Raw genomic sequence first — 14,118 nt, forward strand, 5'->3', positions numbered from 1 at the left:
CTTACTTATACTCAACACATCACTAAGTTGTCTAGGCACAAAACAACCTACACCAAGTCTTAAAGCAAGATCTATAGACGTTTGAGGTGTATGCTCAGTAACAACACTGGAAAAGAAGAACATCAGTAAAAATAACAAACAACAATAGGAAACACAACAAATATAAAGAGAGATATACCTTCTCCAATAAGAAACAAACTTCTTTGAGCAATGATGTGAAAGACATGTCTTACACCAGAGAAATTGAATACTCAAACTTTCATAAGATTCATAGCTGCTAACAATCTCATTATGTTTTCCTTGATTCACCAGGTAACTACGAACCAGCCTTACACACATAGCCTTGTTTGTTTGCCCTTGACGAATTTCAGAACCAAGTATGAACTGCCCAACCATGGTGAAAAAGAAGAGAACAATGTAGATGAAGAGATGCAAGATAATGCGAATACTGAAGGAGGACTACAACCACTGCCTATTTATATAGGGCAAATGTAAATTAGATTAGATGTAAATTAAAAAACTCATGATTTCATTTTCACACATGGGCCGAGAAATATTTGGAAAACACAACTATATACAATAACCTAAGTGTTTTTACTCACTATTAATTGCAATATTTAAAACCAAGAGAAGAAACATTGGGAATTGATTCAAAACTTGGAAACCAAGTTTAAACTGACATGTTTCTTTTAATCTTTTGATCACGAATTTGGAAATCAAAAAATACACAACTATACACAATAACCTAAGTGTTTTTACTCACTATTAATTGCAATATATAAAACCAAGAGAAGAAACATTGGAAATTGATTCAAAACTTGGAAACCAAGTTTAAACTTACATGTTTCTTTTAATATTTTGATCAGGATTTTGGAAACCAAAAAAAAAAAAAAAATGAAAAGTCTAAAATACCTCCTTCAACTTAGCGGGAAAAAGAGAGCCAAATCTCCTGGCTATATTGGTATAAAGATTGAGCAGACGGGTTATGATTTGGCGGCAAATTGATGAGATGCTGTTCCAACGGGCAAAAACTATCCCCCATCTTCTTCAACTCCACTCGCTCAACATCAAAACCGGTCTCGATCACCACCACTTTCTACTCTCCCAATTCGTGTTATCCGCGTGCTCCATATCGCTCCATTTCGCGCGATCAGTCTTCGAGAAATCTCCGATCACTCCCTCGTCCTTCACGTGGAACACGATGATCAGAGAATACTCGAAAAGCTCCAGCGAAATCGAGTCCGTGAAGCTGTTTATCCGGCTTCTAAGAGCCGGAATCCGACCTGATAAGTTTGTGTTCCCATCCGTGCTAAAATCTTGCGGGTGTTGCTCCATGGTTGGAGCTGGTGGGTCGGTCCATTCAATGGCTATGAAGACGGGATTTGTTTTCGACGTGCATGTGAATAACACCCTTTTGAAAATGTACGCTGCTTGTGGCGTGGTTGAGTTCGCACGGAAGGTGTTCGATGAAATGCATCAGAGGGACATGGTTTCTTGGAGTTGTATGATTGCTAGCTACGTTGATTGGTGCGCTATTCTTTTTGTTTCTGTGGATTTTTTGCTTTTATTCCCTTTAGGTTTGAGCGTTTCTATATGCTTTCTTTTTGAATGCTTGTAGTAACCTCCCTTCATATGCTATTATGGCGTTCAAGAAGATGAAGCTGGCAAATGAAAAGGAAAATTCAATCACTTTGGTGAGCTTGGTTGCTGCTTGTACCAGTCTCCTTAATGTCAGACTAGGACAGTCCATCCATTCCCAAATCCTGACTAATGGTATCGAATTCCATGTCGGCCTTGCTACATCTCTGCTTCAAATGTATGCAAAATGCGGTCGCGTGGAAGAAGCCTTCCGAATCTTCAACTCAATGAGCACCAAAAATCTGCAGTCCTGGACTATCATGATATCTGCACTTGCAGATAACGGCCGAGGGGAAGAAGCAATATCCTTATTTCCCAGAATGGAAGAAGCCGGCCTGAGGCCCGACAGCTTATCATTTTCTGCAATTTTATCCGCTTGCAGCCACTTAGGTCTCGTGGAAGAAGGCCACGGGTATTTCAACAGAATGGTGAATCTTTACGATATCAGGCCAACGATGGAACACTATGGATGCATGGTGGATTTGCTCGGGCGCGCTGGGAAGATAGAACAAGCTTACGAGGTTATCACGAGCATGCCAATGGAACCCAACTCTGTCATATTAAGGAGCTTTATTAGCGCCTGCAAACAGCACGGCCACAGCATTACTCTTCGTCTTGATGAACACCTTAAGGAATTGCTGCTTAAAATCGAGCCTGACATTGCAGCCAACTATGTTCTTGCTGCAAATTTATCTTCCCTCTGCGGGTATTGGGATGATGCAGATGGCCTGCAATCTGCTATCAAAGAAAAAGGCATAAAGAAAACTCCAGGTTGCAGTTGGGTGCAGCTTCGTAGTGGCTACTCTCAGAATGTAAAGGGAGATAGTGTAAGTTGTATTTAAACTCAAGTTTATTATCTAAGTTTGAGTTTAACTTACCCATTACTACGAAGCTATGATGCACGAGACCTCCAAAAGAATAACGCTTTCTTATTTAAAAAACAAGAGGGGGTGTTTGGTAAATAGTTGTTAGTTGATTGGGTTAGTGAGTTATAGCATTAGCTTATTGTAGAAAGATGTTTGATAAATGATTGTTAGCTGATAGCTGATTACATGCAAAATGATTTTTTTCAAAAAGTTGATCATAAAAGCAGCTAGAAAAAGCTAATTAATTAAACACTTAGAACCCATTTGGTCGCGAAAAATATTTGAGAGGAAATAGAATTGAAATTCTATGAAAAATAAATTATCGGGAAGATTAATTATATTGTTTGGTTGGTAGAAAATAAATTACTCTGAATATCAATTCCATTGTTTGGTTGAGTTTGGAATTGTAAGGAATATGAGTATAAAGACCATTATACCTATACATAATAACAACAACAATAATAATGGTAATTAAAAAAAGTTGGTGAGGACATAATTGTCTTACTTGTTTTCTATGGAAAATATTTTTCATGGAAAACAAAATATCAAGGGGGACCATGGAAAATGTTTTCTATGAACCAAACAAAGGAAAATCTTTTTTTTTTTTGAAAGTAAACAAAGGAAAATCTAGTTTTCCTCAAATTCAAGGAAAATATTTTCTTTGAAAAACATTTTTCATGAACCAAATGCACTTAGTTGTTTAACCAAGTCAAACAACTAATGGTGGTCAAATAAGTCAGAATTGACTGTCAAGCTAACTATGTTACCAAACAGGCCAAAACTAAAAAAAAAAAACTTACAAGGCGTTTGGTTGGAGAGAATTTAAATTCCATTCCCACTTAATTCTCACCTAATTCTAAAGGCCACTAAATTCCTTAGTTTGGTTGGAAGGAATAAATCCCTCATTTTCATGGAATTAAAATCGCATGTCCCCCTGGTATTTTAATTCAATGAATTTTAGAAAGAAAAAAAGATAATCATGAAACAAAATTACTCCTCCCTTTTTTAAACTTAAAATTGATGTCCACAACAACAATAGATATTTTGGACTTTATATTACTTATTCCCTTTCAATTTTTATGGATACCAAACATTGAAATTGGAATTCTTAATAATTCTATTCCTGTAAATCAAATAGTAAAATTTAAATTCCTACTTTATTCCCAATAATTCATCCCCATATAAAATTGTAATTATTTTCTCATGTAATTTCCTTCCTACAACCAAACGCCCCATTATTAAGAAAAATTTCCGGGTGGTTTCTTAATAAGTCAGAAGCTTTTAGAAAAAATTGGATTGTTTTCTAATTAAGAAAAAAGTTCGGAAATGCCTCTCGGGGTTAGGAAATCCCATTTCTAGACCATTTAAAAATATTTTTGAGCCAAATTTTAAATCTTAAAGAATTTCTTTAAAGACATAGTGCGATTGCCGACCAAAATTCTCCAACATTGCTTCTCTTCGTCTTATATCAAGGATTAAGGAATACCAAAGAATATTATGATGACAAATAAAAAATGTTGAATATTAAATGAGACAAATGTACTAAAAAAAAATAAAAAATGAGACAAATAAAAAATGTAGAATATTATATCAAGGATTCAAGGAATCCAAAAGAATATTACGATGACAAATAAAAAATGTGAAATATTAAATGACAAATTTACGGGAATGTAAGCCGGTGGGACTGGCCTAAAGGTCAGGGCCAATTTTTAGATTTTTGTGACTTCATAAATAAATAATGCCCTATCAAAATCACAATCTTTAAAATCAATACACAATAATAATGGTGTGTGTGCAATTCCAAAAGGATTAAAAGCAAAGGAAGATATCTAATGCTAAATGCAAGTTTTGAACTTTTGACTTCCAAATTGAAACACAATAAACACATGTTTCTACCATTTTTCCATGAAACATTTTACATATAATTGAAAACTTTTATTCTTTATTCCTAAACTAGCTAGTTAAAAATTAAATATTGGGCCATTTAAAATTTGGAGCCTTCTAAAATTTAGGGACCTTGTGCGATAGCCCAGCTTGCACAGCCCAAAATTCGGCCATGCTAAAGGTGGGCAATTTATATCCTACACCACGGCGCGTGTTGCACTGTGCGCCCAGATGCAAAACGACGTCGTTTTAATTTTAATTTTTTTTTTTTGAAATTTCCCGCCCCAGTGAATGGCAATAATTTTTTCTTTAAAAAAAACCCGCTGTTCAAAAATGTACATAATGTTATTCTAGAATACACATAATTGTATACATGAATGTACATAATTATATAACAAAATATACATACTCTTTTTAAAAGATAATACACATAATCTAACATAATACATAATAAACATAAACTTTTAACATAATACACATCAACTTTTAACATAATACACACAAATTTTCTGATTCGGATGTACATAATTGTATAAAAAGAATGTACATAATTGTATAAAAAATGTACATAACTGTATGAACAAATACACATAATTGTGTGAACAAATACACATAATTGTGTGAACAAATACATATAATCACAGCAACTTCCTACCGCGCCTTCCAAAATGACGTCGTTTTGAGACGCGCGCGATGCACAGTGCTACGTGCGCCGTGATGTAGGGTATAACGATTGCTAAAGGTGGTTGCCCTGCTCCACCACCTTCAAGGCTCGTGGGCTGCGATTTTTTTTTGTGTGTGTAGATAGTTTGATACATTCTAACTTTCTAATTAAAATAATATTGTATATTTCGAATAATTTATATTATGTTATTATTTCAATTAGACGTGATTTTAACTATTTATTTACTAATTTACTGTATTACATTTTAAAATTTTATTTAGAGTTAATACCTCCAATGGTCTTCTGAGTATTAGCGATTTACTAGTTGCGGTCATCCGAGTTTTAAATGACCTCCAATGGTCCTCCATATTTTAAAAAATAACCTCTCATGGTCTTAATTCTTAAAAAAAAACTCGAGTTTAAAATGACCACGAGACGTTCTAAAAGGACCACGGATTTTAAAACATGGGAAACTATTGGAGGTCATTTAAAACTCGGATGACCATAGCTAGTAAATCGCTAATGCTCAGAGGACCATTGGAGGTATTAACTCTTTTATTTATTAGTGTTATACTTTTTTTTTTTTTTCTAATGAAACTAGTAGTAGATAATTAATAGGACCTTCGACGTAAAGAGTAAGATGAACTTCAACGTAAAGAGTTTATAAAGTAACTAGTTGTAAACACACACGGTATTTAATTAAAAAATATTCAATAAATAAAAAATGATAGTAAAATTTTATGATTGGAGTAAATGAAAAAAAATATATCATAAATCTTATAAGGGGAGGCGCTGCGGGATGGGCCATTCTGAAGCTAGATATGGCCAAGACGTACAATAGGATGGAATAAGACCTCAGGGTATGTTAACAGTTCTTGGGTTCGCTCGTGGGTGTTGTATAAGTAGGGTTGGACCTGGTATAATAATTATGTCGTACACGTATCGATAATATACGGGTACTATGAATTTAGGCTGGATAAAACACGGGAAAAGAAAAAAGAACATTTTTGCGACGTGTTATAATTAACACTGCATTAAAAGCATTTCACGACCAGGGTATTGTGTGCTTTCGACTTGCAAACGCAGAACTCAGAATTAATTTGAACGCTCAGATGGGAGAAGGTAAAAGAGAATAGCTGCATCACAAAATCCTTCTATCACTGTTGGGAACTCTACATAGTCTAGTCCCTAGTCTATGGTGCTTATTAGGTACCGAATCACTCGTCTCAGTGCACTCCAGTGAGTATCATTTGGGTTGTGAGTATAGCGACTGAGTTTGTTTACTGCAAAAGCAATATCGGGTTTAGTATAGTTCATCAAAAATATTAGACTCCCAATTATTTTTGCGTATTCCCCTTGGGATACACTCCATCCCCCCCCCCCCTCCCCCCCAAGTTTTTGATAACTTTACACTTGGGTCATAAGTGGTTTTTGCTGGAGTCACATCAAAACTATCAAATTTCTTTAACAGTTTCTCTGTGTAGTGGCTTTGCGACAAAAGGTATCCTTTGTTGGTTTTTAACACTTTCACCCCTAGTATGACATCAACTTCGCCAAGATCCTTCATGTCAAATTTAGTACATAGGATCCTTTTGGTCTCATTGATAGCTTCTATGCTAGAGTTGAAAATCAGCATGTCATCTACATAGAGGCATAGAATCACAAATTTGGACTCAATTTGTTTGGTATACAAGCAAGCATCAGACCGGCTAGCAGTGCAACCTAGGTCTATTAAAGTTTTATGAAACTTTTCATACCACTTCTTAGGGGCTTGTTTTAAACCATACAAAGATTTTTTGAGTCTACAAACCTTTTCTTCCCGACCAGAAGCAACACACCCAGGAAGTTGTTGCATGTAGATCTCTTCATCTAGATCACCATTCAGGAATGTTGTTTTCACATCCATTTGTTGTACTATCAACCTATGCAAGGATGCTAAAGCAAACAAGACACGGACAATTGAGATTTTTGTTACAGGTGAATATGTATAAAAATAATCTTCACCAAATCTCTGAATGTAGCCTTTGGCTACAAGCCTGTCCTTGAACCTTTCTATGGACCCATCTGGTCTCAACTTCCTTTTGAAGATCCATTTGCAGTTGATTCCTACGTGTGATTAGACTGTATGGAGTCTAGTTCACTCTTGAGTGCTTCTTTCCACAATGTAGAGTCTACAAAGTGCATAACATCTGCAAAGGTCTTTGGTTCTTCTTCTAACACTAACTGATAGATGAATTGATCACATAATTCATTTACATCTTCCAGTTCAGTGAAGTAGGTTATGAAGTCAGAACCAAAGCTTTTCTCTATTCTCGGTCTTTTGTTTCTTCTCGGTTCATCAGGATTGTATTCAACACTAGCGACGGGATCTAGTGCATGTTCAATCCTTTGAACACTGTCACTCGATGACCTGTGAGAAGACTTTAACAGAAAGATATGCTCAAAGAAGATAAAATCTCTAGATTCACATATTGATCGACTTTCTAAGCACAAAAATCTATAAGCGCCACTATTCTCAGCATAGCCAACAAATATAACATCTAAGGTTTTGGGCCCTATGTTGGGCCTTTTGAAAGATGGGAGTCCCACCTTTGCTACACACTCCCACACCTTAAAGTATTTGAGGTTAGGGTCATGCCCTTTCCACAACTCATATGTGGTTTTTTTCAAACCCTTTATGGGGTACTCTGTTAAGTATGTGGTTTGCTGTTAGCACAACTTCTCCCCACAAGGAATCTGGCTCACCAGCACTGATTAACATAACGTTAGTCATTTCTTTGAGTGTGTGATTTTTCCTTTCAGCTATGCCATGTTGTTGGGGTGTATAAGGAGCAGTTACTTCATGAATAATACCAGAAGATTCACACAAGCTTTTGAGAAAGTTTGATTCATATTCTCCTCCTCTATCAGAACGAAGCCTTTTAATGTTTTTCTCTAACTGATTTTCTACTTCTGATTTGAAAACCAAAAATTTTTGTTCAGCTTCGTCTTTTGTTCTCAAAAGACATATTTTGGTGAAACGAGTGAAATAATCTATAAACGTAATGTAATAGCGTTTTCCACCTCTACTTTCAGTACTTTTGAAATCTGCTAAGTCTGAGTGAATATGTTCTAGACGATGTGCGATGATTTACAGAGGAAAAATATTTTCTAGCAAATTTAGCTTCAGCACACGTTTCACATTGAGAATATGATTCATTCGATAAGTTTGGCAATAAACACATATTTTCCAGTCTGTTTAAACAATTTAAACCAACATGACATAGTCTATCATGCCAAACATTAACAGAGACACCAATATAAGCAGAAGGGGAATCATCATTCTTATTAAGTGGGTCTGGACCAAGCCAGTTTCGAACAAAATCATGAATAGTTAGACGACGACTAGGGCCCTCAACAACGGGGGTTCAGGTCTAAATTACAGTTATGTCTAGCACAAATAAGCCACCACGTAGATATTCCTTCCCAAGGAATTTTAGACAGCGAGTCATGACCAAACGATCAGACTCAAACACCATCTTAATCCCAGCCTTATTCAGCAAAGCTCCAGAGATTAAGTTTCTCCGTAGGGAAGGGACATATAACACATTTTTCAGCAATAACTGTTTCCCTGAATATAACATGAGCTCTACTACCCCTCTACCACTTACCTAGGAGAAGCTTGAGTTTCCTATGAAGACTCGTTCTCCTTCAGAAATAGGTTCGAACACCATGAACATGCTCTTATCGTTGTAGAAGTGGCGGGAAGCTCCCGTGTCTACCACCCACTCATCTGGGTTTTCCATTGTGTTCACTTCAGTTATCACGGCTGCAACCACTTCATTGTCTGTGTTCTCCGTTAGGTTGGCTTGGTTCTTGGGCCCTTCATTGCCGGCATTTTGACTTGCACCACCTTTCCGATGATAGCGTTGTGCAGCTCGGTGTCCCCGTTTTTCACAAACGAAGCACTCTCCGCCTTTACCCCTTTTCTGAATTTTCCCATTTTTGATGCGGTTGTTGTTGTTACTTTTCGCGTTCCTCTTTTTGTTTTTATTATGGTCACCTGCTTTGGGCTTGTCATAGCCAACAGTAGTTTCAACAACGTTAGTTTTTATATTATCAGTAAGTGTTGTTGACCTTTGTACTAGGCGATTTTCCTCCTCTATGTTTAGGCTGTTGATTAGTTGCTGGAGTGCGTAATTGCGGTGGTCATGCTTCATTTTGTTCTTGAAATCCACCCACGGCTCAGGCAACTTGTCAATGAGTGCATCGGTTAAAACCACATCATTTACGACAGCTCCCTCAGCCCGCATATCTGAAACCAAATTCTCAAAGTCGTGTACCTGTTCCACAATGGACTTGGAGTCGGGCACTTGAAAATGCAACCACCGTCCCACATCATACTTTCTTCTACCGGCATCATACGTGCCATATTTTTCTTTCAACAAGTCCCAAATGACTTTGGTAGACCTTTGCCCAAATAACATGTCAAATAGAGAATTTGTCATGCGTTGAAGAATCGATGCACAGGCTGTTTTATTGGCTTTTTCGTATTTAGCACAAACCTCCGGGGTCACATCCACCTTCTTTGATGCAGATGTGATGATCTCAGGCTCTTTGTTCAAATCTGTTGTCGTAGTCTCCGTAGCTGGAGTGTCAACAGGAAACACGAACTTCACAGGATCTTCATAGATAACATAATCGACATCCTGGGACTCCAGTAGCATGATGATCTTCGCAGCCTAGCATCTGTAGTTGAGGCCAACAGATAGTGGTTCGATAGCAGCGACATCAGAAGCAGGCTTCGCAGGGTGAGACATTGTTAACTCGTGAAATGCTTTTAACTGTTGTATAAGTAGGGTTGAACCTGGTATAATAACAATGTCGTACATGTATCGATAATATACGGCTACTATGAATTTAGGCTGGAATAAACCCGGGAAAAGGAAAAAGAACGTTCTTGCGACGTGTTATAATTAACAATGCATTAAAAGTATTTTACGACCAGGGTATCGTGTGCTTTCGACTTGCAAACGCAAAACTCATAATTAATTTGAACGCTCAGACAGGAGAAGGTAAAAGAGAATAGCTGTTGTTTGATGTGTGTTTTGAAAAAGATGGTGGGAACTACTTATATAATAAGTAGCTCCACCATCCTAGCCATAAAAAGCATGAAATGTGCTGCCCACAAAATGGCGCAAAAGGCACTGTCTGCAGAGGTGAGCGCAAAAGGCGCAATCCACACAATGAAGAGAGCAACACTGGCTACACAATTGAAATGGAGAGTTGATTCATCTTTAAATAATTTCCAACAGGGTTGACCTTGTGTTGTTATGTGTTACTACAGTACGCTATAATCTGATGGTCAATGGGGGAGGCAGTGGGAACGGTCATGCCAACGAGAGGAATTCGGCAAGATGATCCGCTATCTCCATATCTCTTTATCATCAGTGTGGAGGGGCTATCTATTTTGTTACAGCAGGCAGAGGCAAGGGGAGATATTCATGGTATAAGGGTGGTTATGGGTGTTCCTCCTATCTCGCACCTCTTTATTGGTGATGACAATCTTCTCCTCTTTAGAGCTAACCAATCGGAAGCGCAGAAGGTGAAGGGCTATTTGGTGGAATACAACGAAGCTTCAGGGCAGGTGGTAAATTTTGATAAGTCTAGCTTTATGTTTAGTATAAATAGGAGTGGGCGTAATTCGGATTATCCGAACCAACACCCGAAACCCGAATCGACTTTTAAATTTTGGGTGAACCCAACTAGTTATCGGTTCGAATATTTTAAATTTTGGTATACCCGAATATAAATTCGGGGTTCGGATATCGGGTGTTAAAAATTTATCCACACCCGACCCGAAACCAGAACTAACCGAAATTTTATTATAAATATAATAATATAATTTATATATTTAGTTTTAAATGTATTTCATAATTAATAATACATTAATTTTTAAAAGTCTATTAGTTAATTATTAGGAGTTAATTCCATCTGAGGTCCTCCGAGTATAGTAGTTTTGCCACGTTTATTCTTAAACCTTCAAATTGACCATCTGTGGTCCTTCGACTTTCAAATTTAACCATTCGTGGTCCAAGTTAACCACTCATGGTCCTTCAACTATTAAATTTTAACCAACCATGGTCATTTCAAGAGGATCGCGACTGGTTAAATTTTGAAAGTTGAAGGACCATGAGTGGTTAACTTGGACCACGAATGGGTAAATTTGAAAGTCGAAGGACCACATATGGTCAATTTGAAAATTTAGGACTAAACATGTCAAAACGACTATACTCGGAGGACTTCATGTGGCATTAACTCTAATTATTAGTATTTGTCTTATTTTTAGTTTGATAGTATATGAAAAAATATAAATAATAAAATAATAAATTCATTAAAAAAAAAAACTCAAAATTGATAAAAATAATATTTTGGGTATATCCAAACTAACCCGAAGTAAACCCAAAATAACTTCACTCGAATCGAACACATCCGAATTAAATTTGGTTCGGATATCGGGTGTCAAAAACATCACCCGAAATTTTCAAATACCCGAAATAAAATTCGGGTATCACCCGAACCGAACCAACGCCCACCCCTAAGTATAAATACCACTACGGGTATAAGAGAACATGTGGCAGCTTGCTTTGTGGTACGCTTGACAAATGACCTCGAAAAGTACCTTGGTCTACCATTGGTTTCGGGGCATAACAAGTCAGCTACCTTCTGTCTTATAGAACATATCAGAGAATTAGAGAGAGGTTTCGGGCATGGCGACAAAAGTTCATCTCTAGAGCGGGTAAGGAAATTTTGATTGAAAGTATTGCACAAGCATTGCCAATCTTTACAATGTCTATCTTTATTTTACTGATGCATGTTTGTGAAGATGTAGAGAGGATTATGAATCGGTATTGGTGGGATAGTGGTGGAAGGAATATATAGTAGAGGGATTCATTGGTTGAGCTGGTCTGGTTGAGCTCCCCTAAGGACTGTGGTGGTCTGGGATTCAAGAAGTTGCATGAATTCAATATAACCCTCTTGGCTAAACAGGGGTGGAGAATTTTAGATAAATCTAGATTCACTGGTTAGCAGACTTCTGAAGGCGAGATATTTTTGAAGACGTGAGTTTTTGGAGGCCCAAGGGAGTAACCCAAGCTACATTTGGAGGAGCATACTGTCAGGACAATCCCTACTTAAGGATGGTGCTGTGAAGATGATAGGGAATGGTGTTGACACTAAGATTTGGGTATGGCAGTGGCTTGTTGATAGTGACGATCCAGCTCTTCATACCATGTGCGTGGAGGGGTACGGTTGAGGGAAGCTAAAGTGAGTGGGCTATTAACTGAGGTAATAGGCAGGTGGGAAGTGGACATTCTTTGGGACCTCCTTTTGGAAAATAACGTAGTCCGCATTCTCTCAACGCTGATATCTCCTCACTTAAGGGATACATGGAGGTGGAAGGTGGACATAAGGGGTATGTACTCGGTGAGAGATAGTACTGTTATCTTTTACTCACCCACAACACTTCAGTTTTGGATCCCCAGATTTTGTTCACTACTTTGGGGAAGCTATGGAAGTTGCCAATCCAAAGGTAAGGAACTTGTCGTAGAGGTGTGCGCACAATATACTTCATGTATGGAAAACTCTCAAGTCTAAAAGAGTTTAGGTTGGCGGTGGCTGCCCGTATTGTGACTCTGGTATCGAGACAGTAGAGCACATTTTTTGTGAGTGCTCGGTTGCGTGCCAAGTTTGGGGCTGTGCTAGTGTGCTACAAGGAAGAAGTTTGGCTGAATTTATGGACAATGTTTTGCGCTCTCCCAATATGAAAGAACCAATACAAATGGCTGCCATATTGTGGGTTCTTTGGTTAGCAAGGAATGAGTGGGTTTGGAACAATATCACGTGGTTCGGTTGGAGGGATGTGCAAACATGTTGAGGTGCTGAGTACTACGTGGCAAGAGGTGTTGACTCCAACATTTGTTGGTCATGTGTGTAATGCAGATAGTAGTGCAACCTGGATGCCTCCGCTGGTTAATACCTTGAAGTGTAATGTTGATGCAACGGTCTTGGCAGGCTATAGTGCGGTATTGCGTGACCAGGGTGGCCAATTTGTAGTTGTCCAGAGCGGTCAGTTAGAGTATGGTCGGGATCCGTATCTAGCAAAATCAATGGCGATTAAGGAAGCATTAGCTTGTCAAAAAGATCGCGCTAACAACAATATCATAGTTGGAGTCTGATTGTGTAAATTTTTGTATTAGTTATAATTCACTTTTTTTTTTTTTGGACCACTTGTATGTTGGTTTTGTTGTTAAGCAATGCCGTATGATTGCTAGGGATATTGGGAACGTGTCTATTCACCATGTCAAGAGGTCAGTGAATTAGGTAACTCATGCACTGGCACGGCCAACTGGTTCCTCGTTTGTCCTTGGGTAGTTGGGTTGTTGGTGTCTACCCCATCGACTTGTATTTCTGACTTGATTGGTTCTTATTGCATTTGGTTTGTTTCTTTGAAAATAATAATAATAATAATAATAATAATAATAATAATAATAAATGGTGTGGTGTGGTGTGGTGGTGGTGGTGAGGTGGTGATGTTGGTGGGCTGTGGTGGTGGTATGGTAATGGTGGTGGTGTGATGGTAGTAATAATAGTCCAGAAACTAGCCTAAAAAGAGATGAGAGAGAGAGAGGAGAGATACATAAAAATAAAGAATCGGGAAATTGTCATCTGACTAAAAATTTAGGAAGACATTTTTCACCAAATTAATTTTTTCTTTTTTTCATTTGACTAGAATGAATATATATTTTTTTGAAAACTCATACACGAAAAATCCAAAAAATAACTTGTGGAAGTCAATTTTCGAATTTTTAAACGGGTATAAATGAATTTTCCAAATTCTAGAAAAATAAAAAATAATTATCTATTTTTTAATTTGAAAAAATAATTTCAATAAACAAGTCAATTTTTTTTTTTTTTTAAATTTCCCTAATTGAAAAATGATTTATATCTCCTGTTACTAGGTGTTTTGTTGGCATGAATTTCAATTCCTTTGTAATTAAATTCATCATCTATGCCAATTACATTGTT

The 14,118-nt window shown here is 37.3% G+C and overlaps 1 protein-coding gene across 2 annotated transcripts; it reads left to right on the forward strand.

The window, feature by feature from the left end:
• Window positions 1-985: 985 nt before the first annotated feature.
• Window positions 986-12,925, forward strand: LOC109148702 (pentatricopeptide repeat-containing protein At2g36730-like). 2 transcript variants are annotated; one of them, XM_019296439.1, is made up of 4 exons: window positions 986-1,527; window positions 1,619-2,499; window positions 2,586-2,588; window positions 12,914-12,925. In XM_019296439.1, exons 1-2 carry the CDS (start codon window positions 986-988, stop codon window positions 2,478-2,480), a joined length of 1,404 nt encoding a protein of 467 aa, XP_019151984.1. In that variant the 3' UTR covers window positions 2,481-2,499; window positions 2,586-2,588; window positions 12,914-12,925. The 2 variants fall into 2 exon arrangements, with proteins under 2 accessions (XP_019151984.1, XP_019151983.1); XM_019296438.1 differs by lacking the exons at window positions 2,586-2,588; window positions 12,914-12,925 and having other exon boundaries at window positions 1,619-2,517.
• The last annotated feature ends 1,193 nt before the right edge of the window (window positions 12,926-14,118 follow it).

This window comes from Ipomoea nil, unplaced genomic scaffold, assembly GCF_001879475.1.
Source record: "Ipomoea nil cultivar Tokyo-kokei standard unplaced genomic scaffold, Asagao_1.1 scaffold2144, whole genome shotgun sequence".
Taxonomy (NCBI): domain Eukaryota; kingdom Viridiplantae; phylum Streptophyta; class Magnoliopsida; order Solanales; family Convolvulaceae; genus Ipomoea; species Ipomoea nil.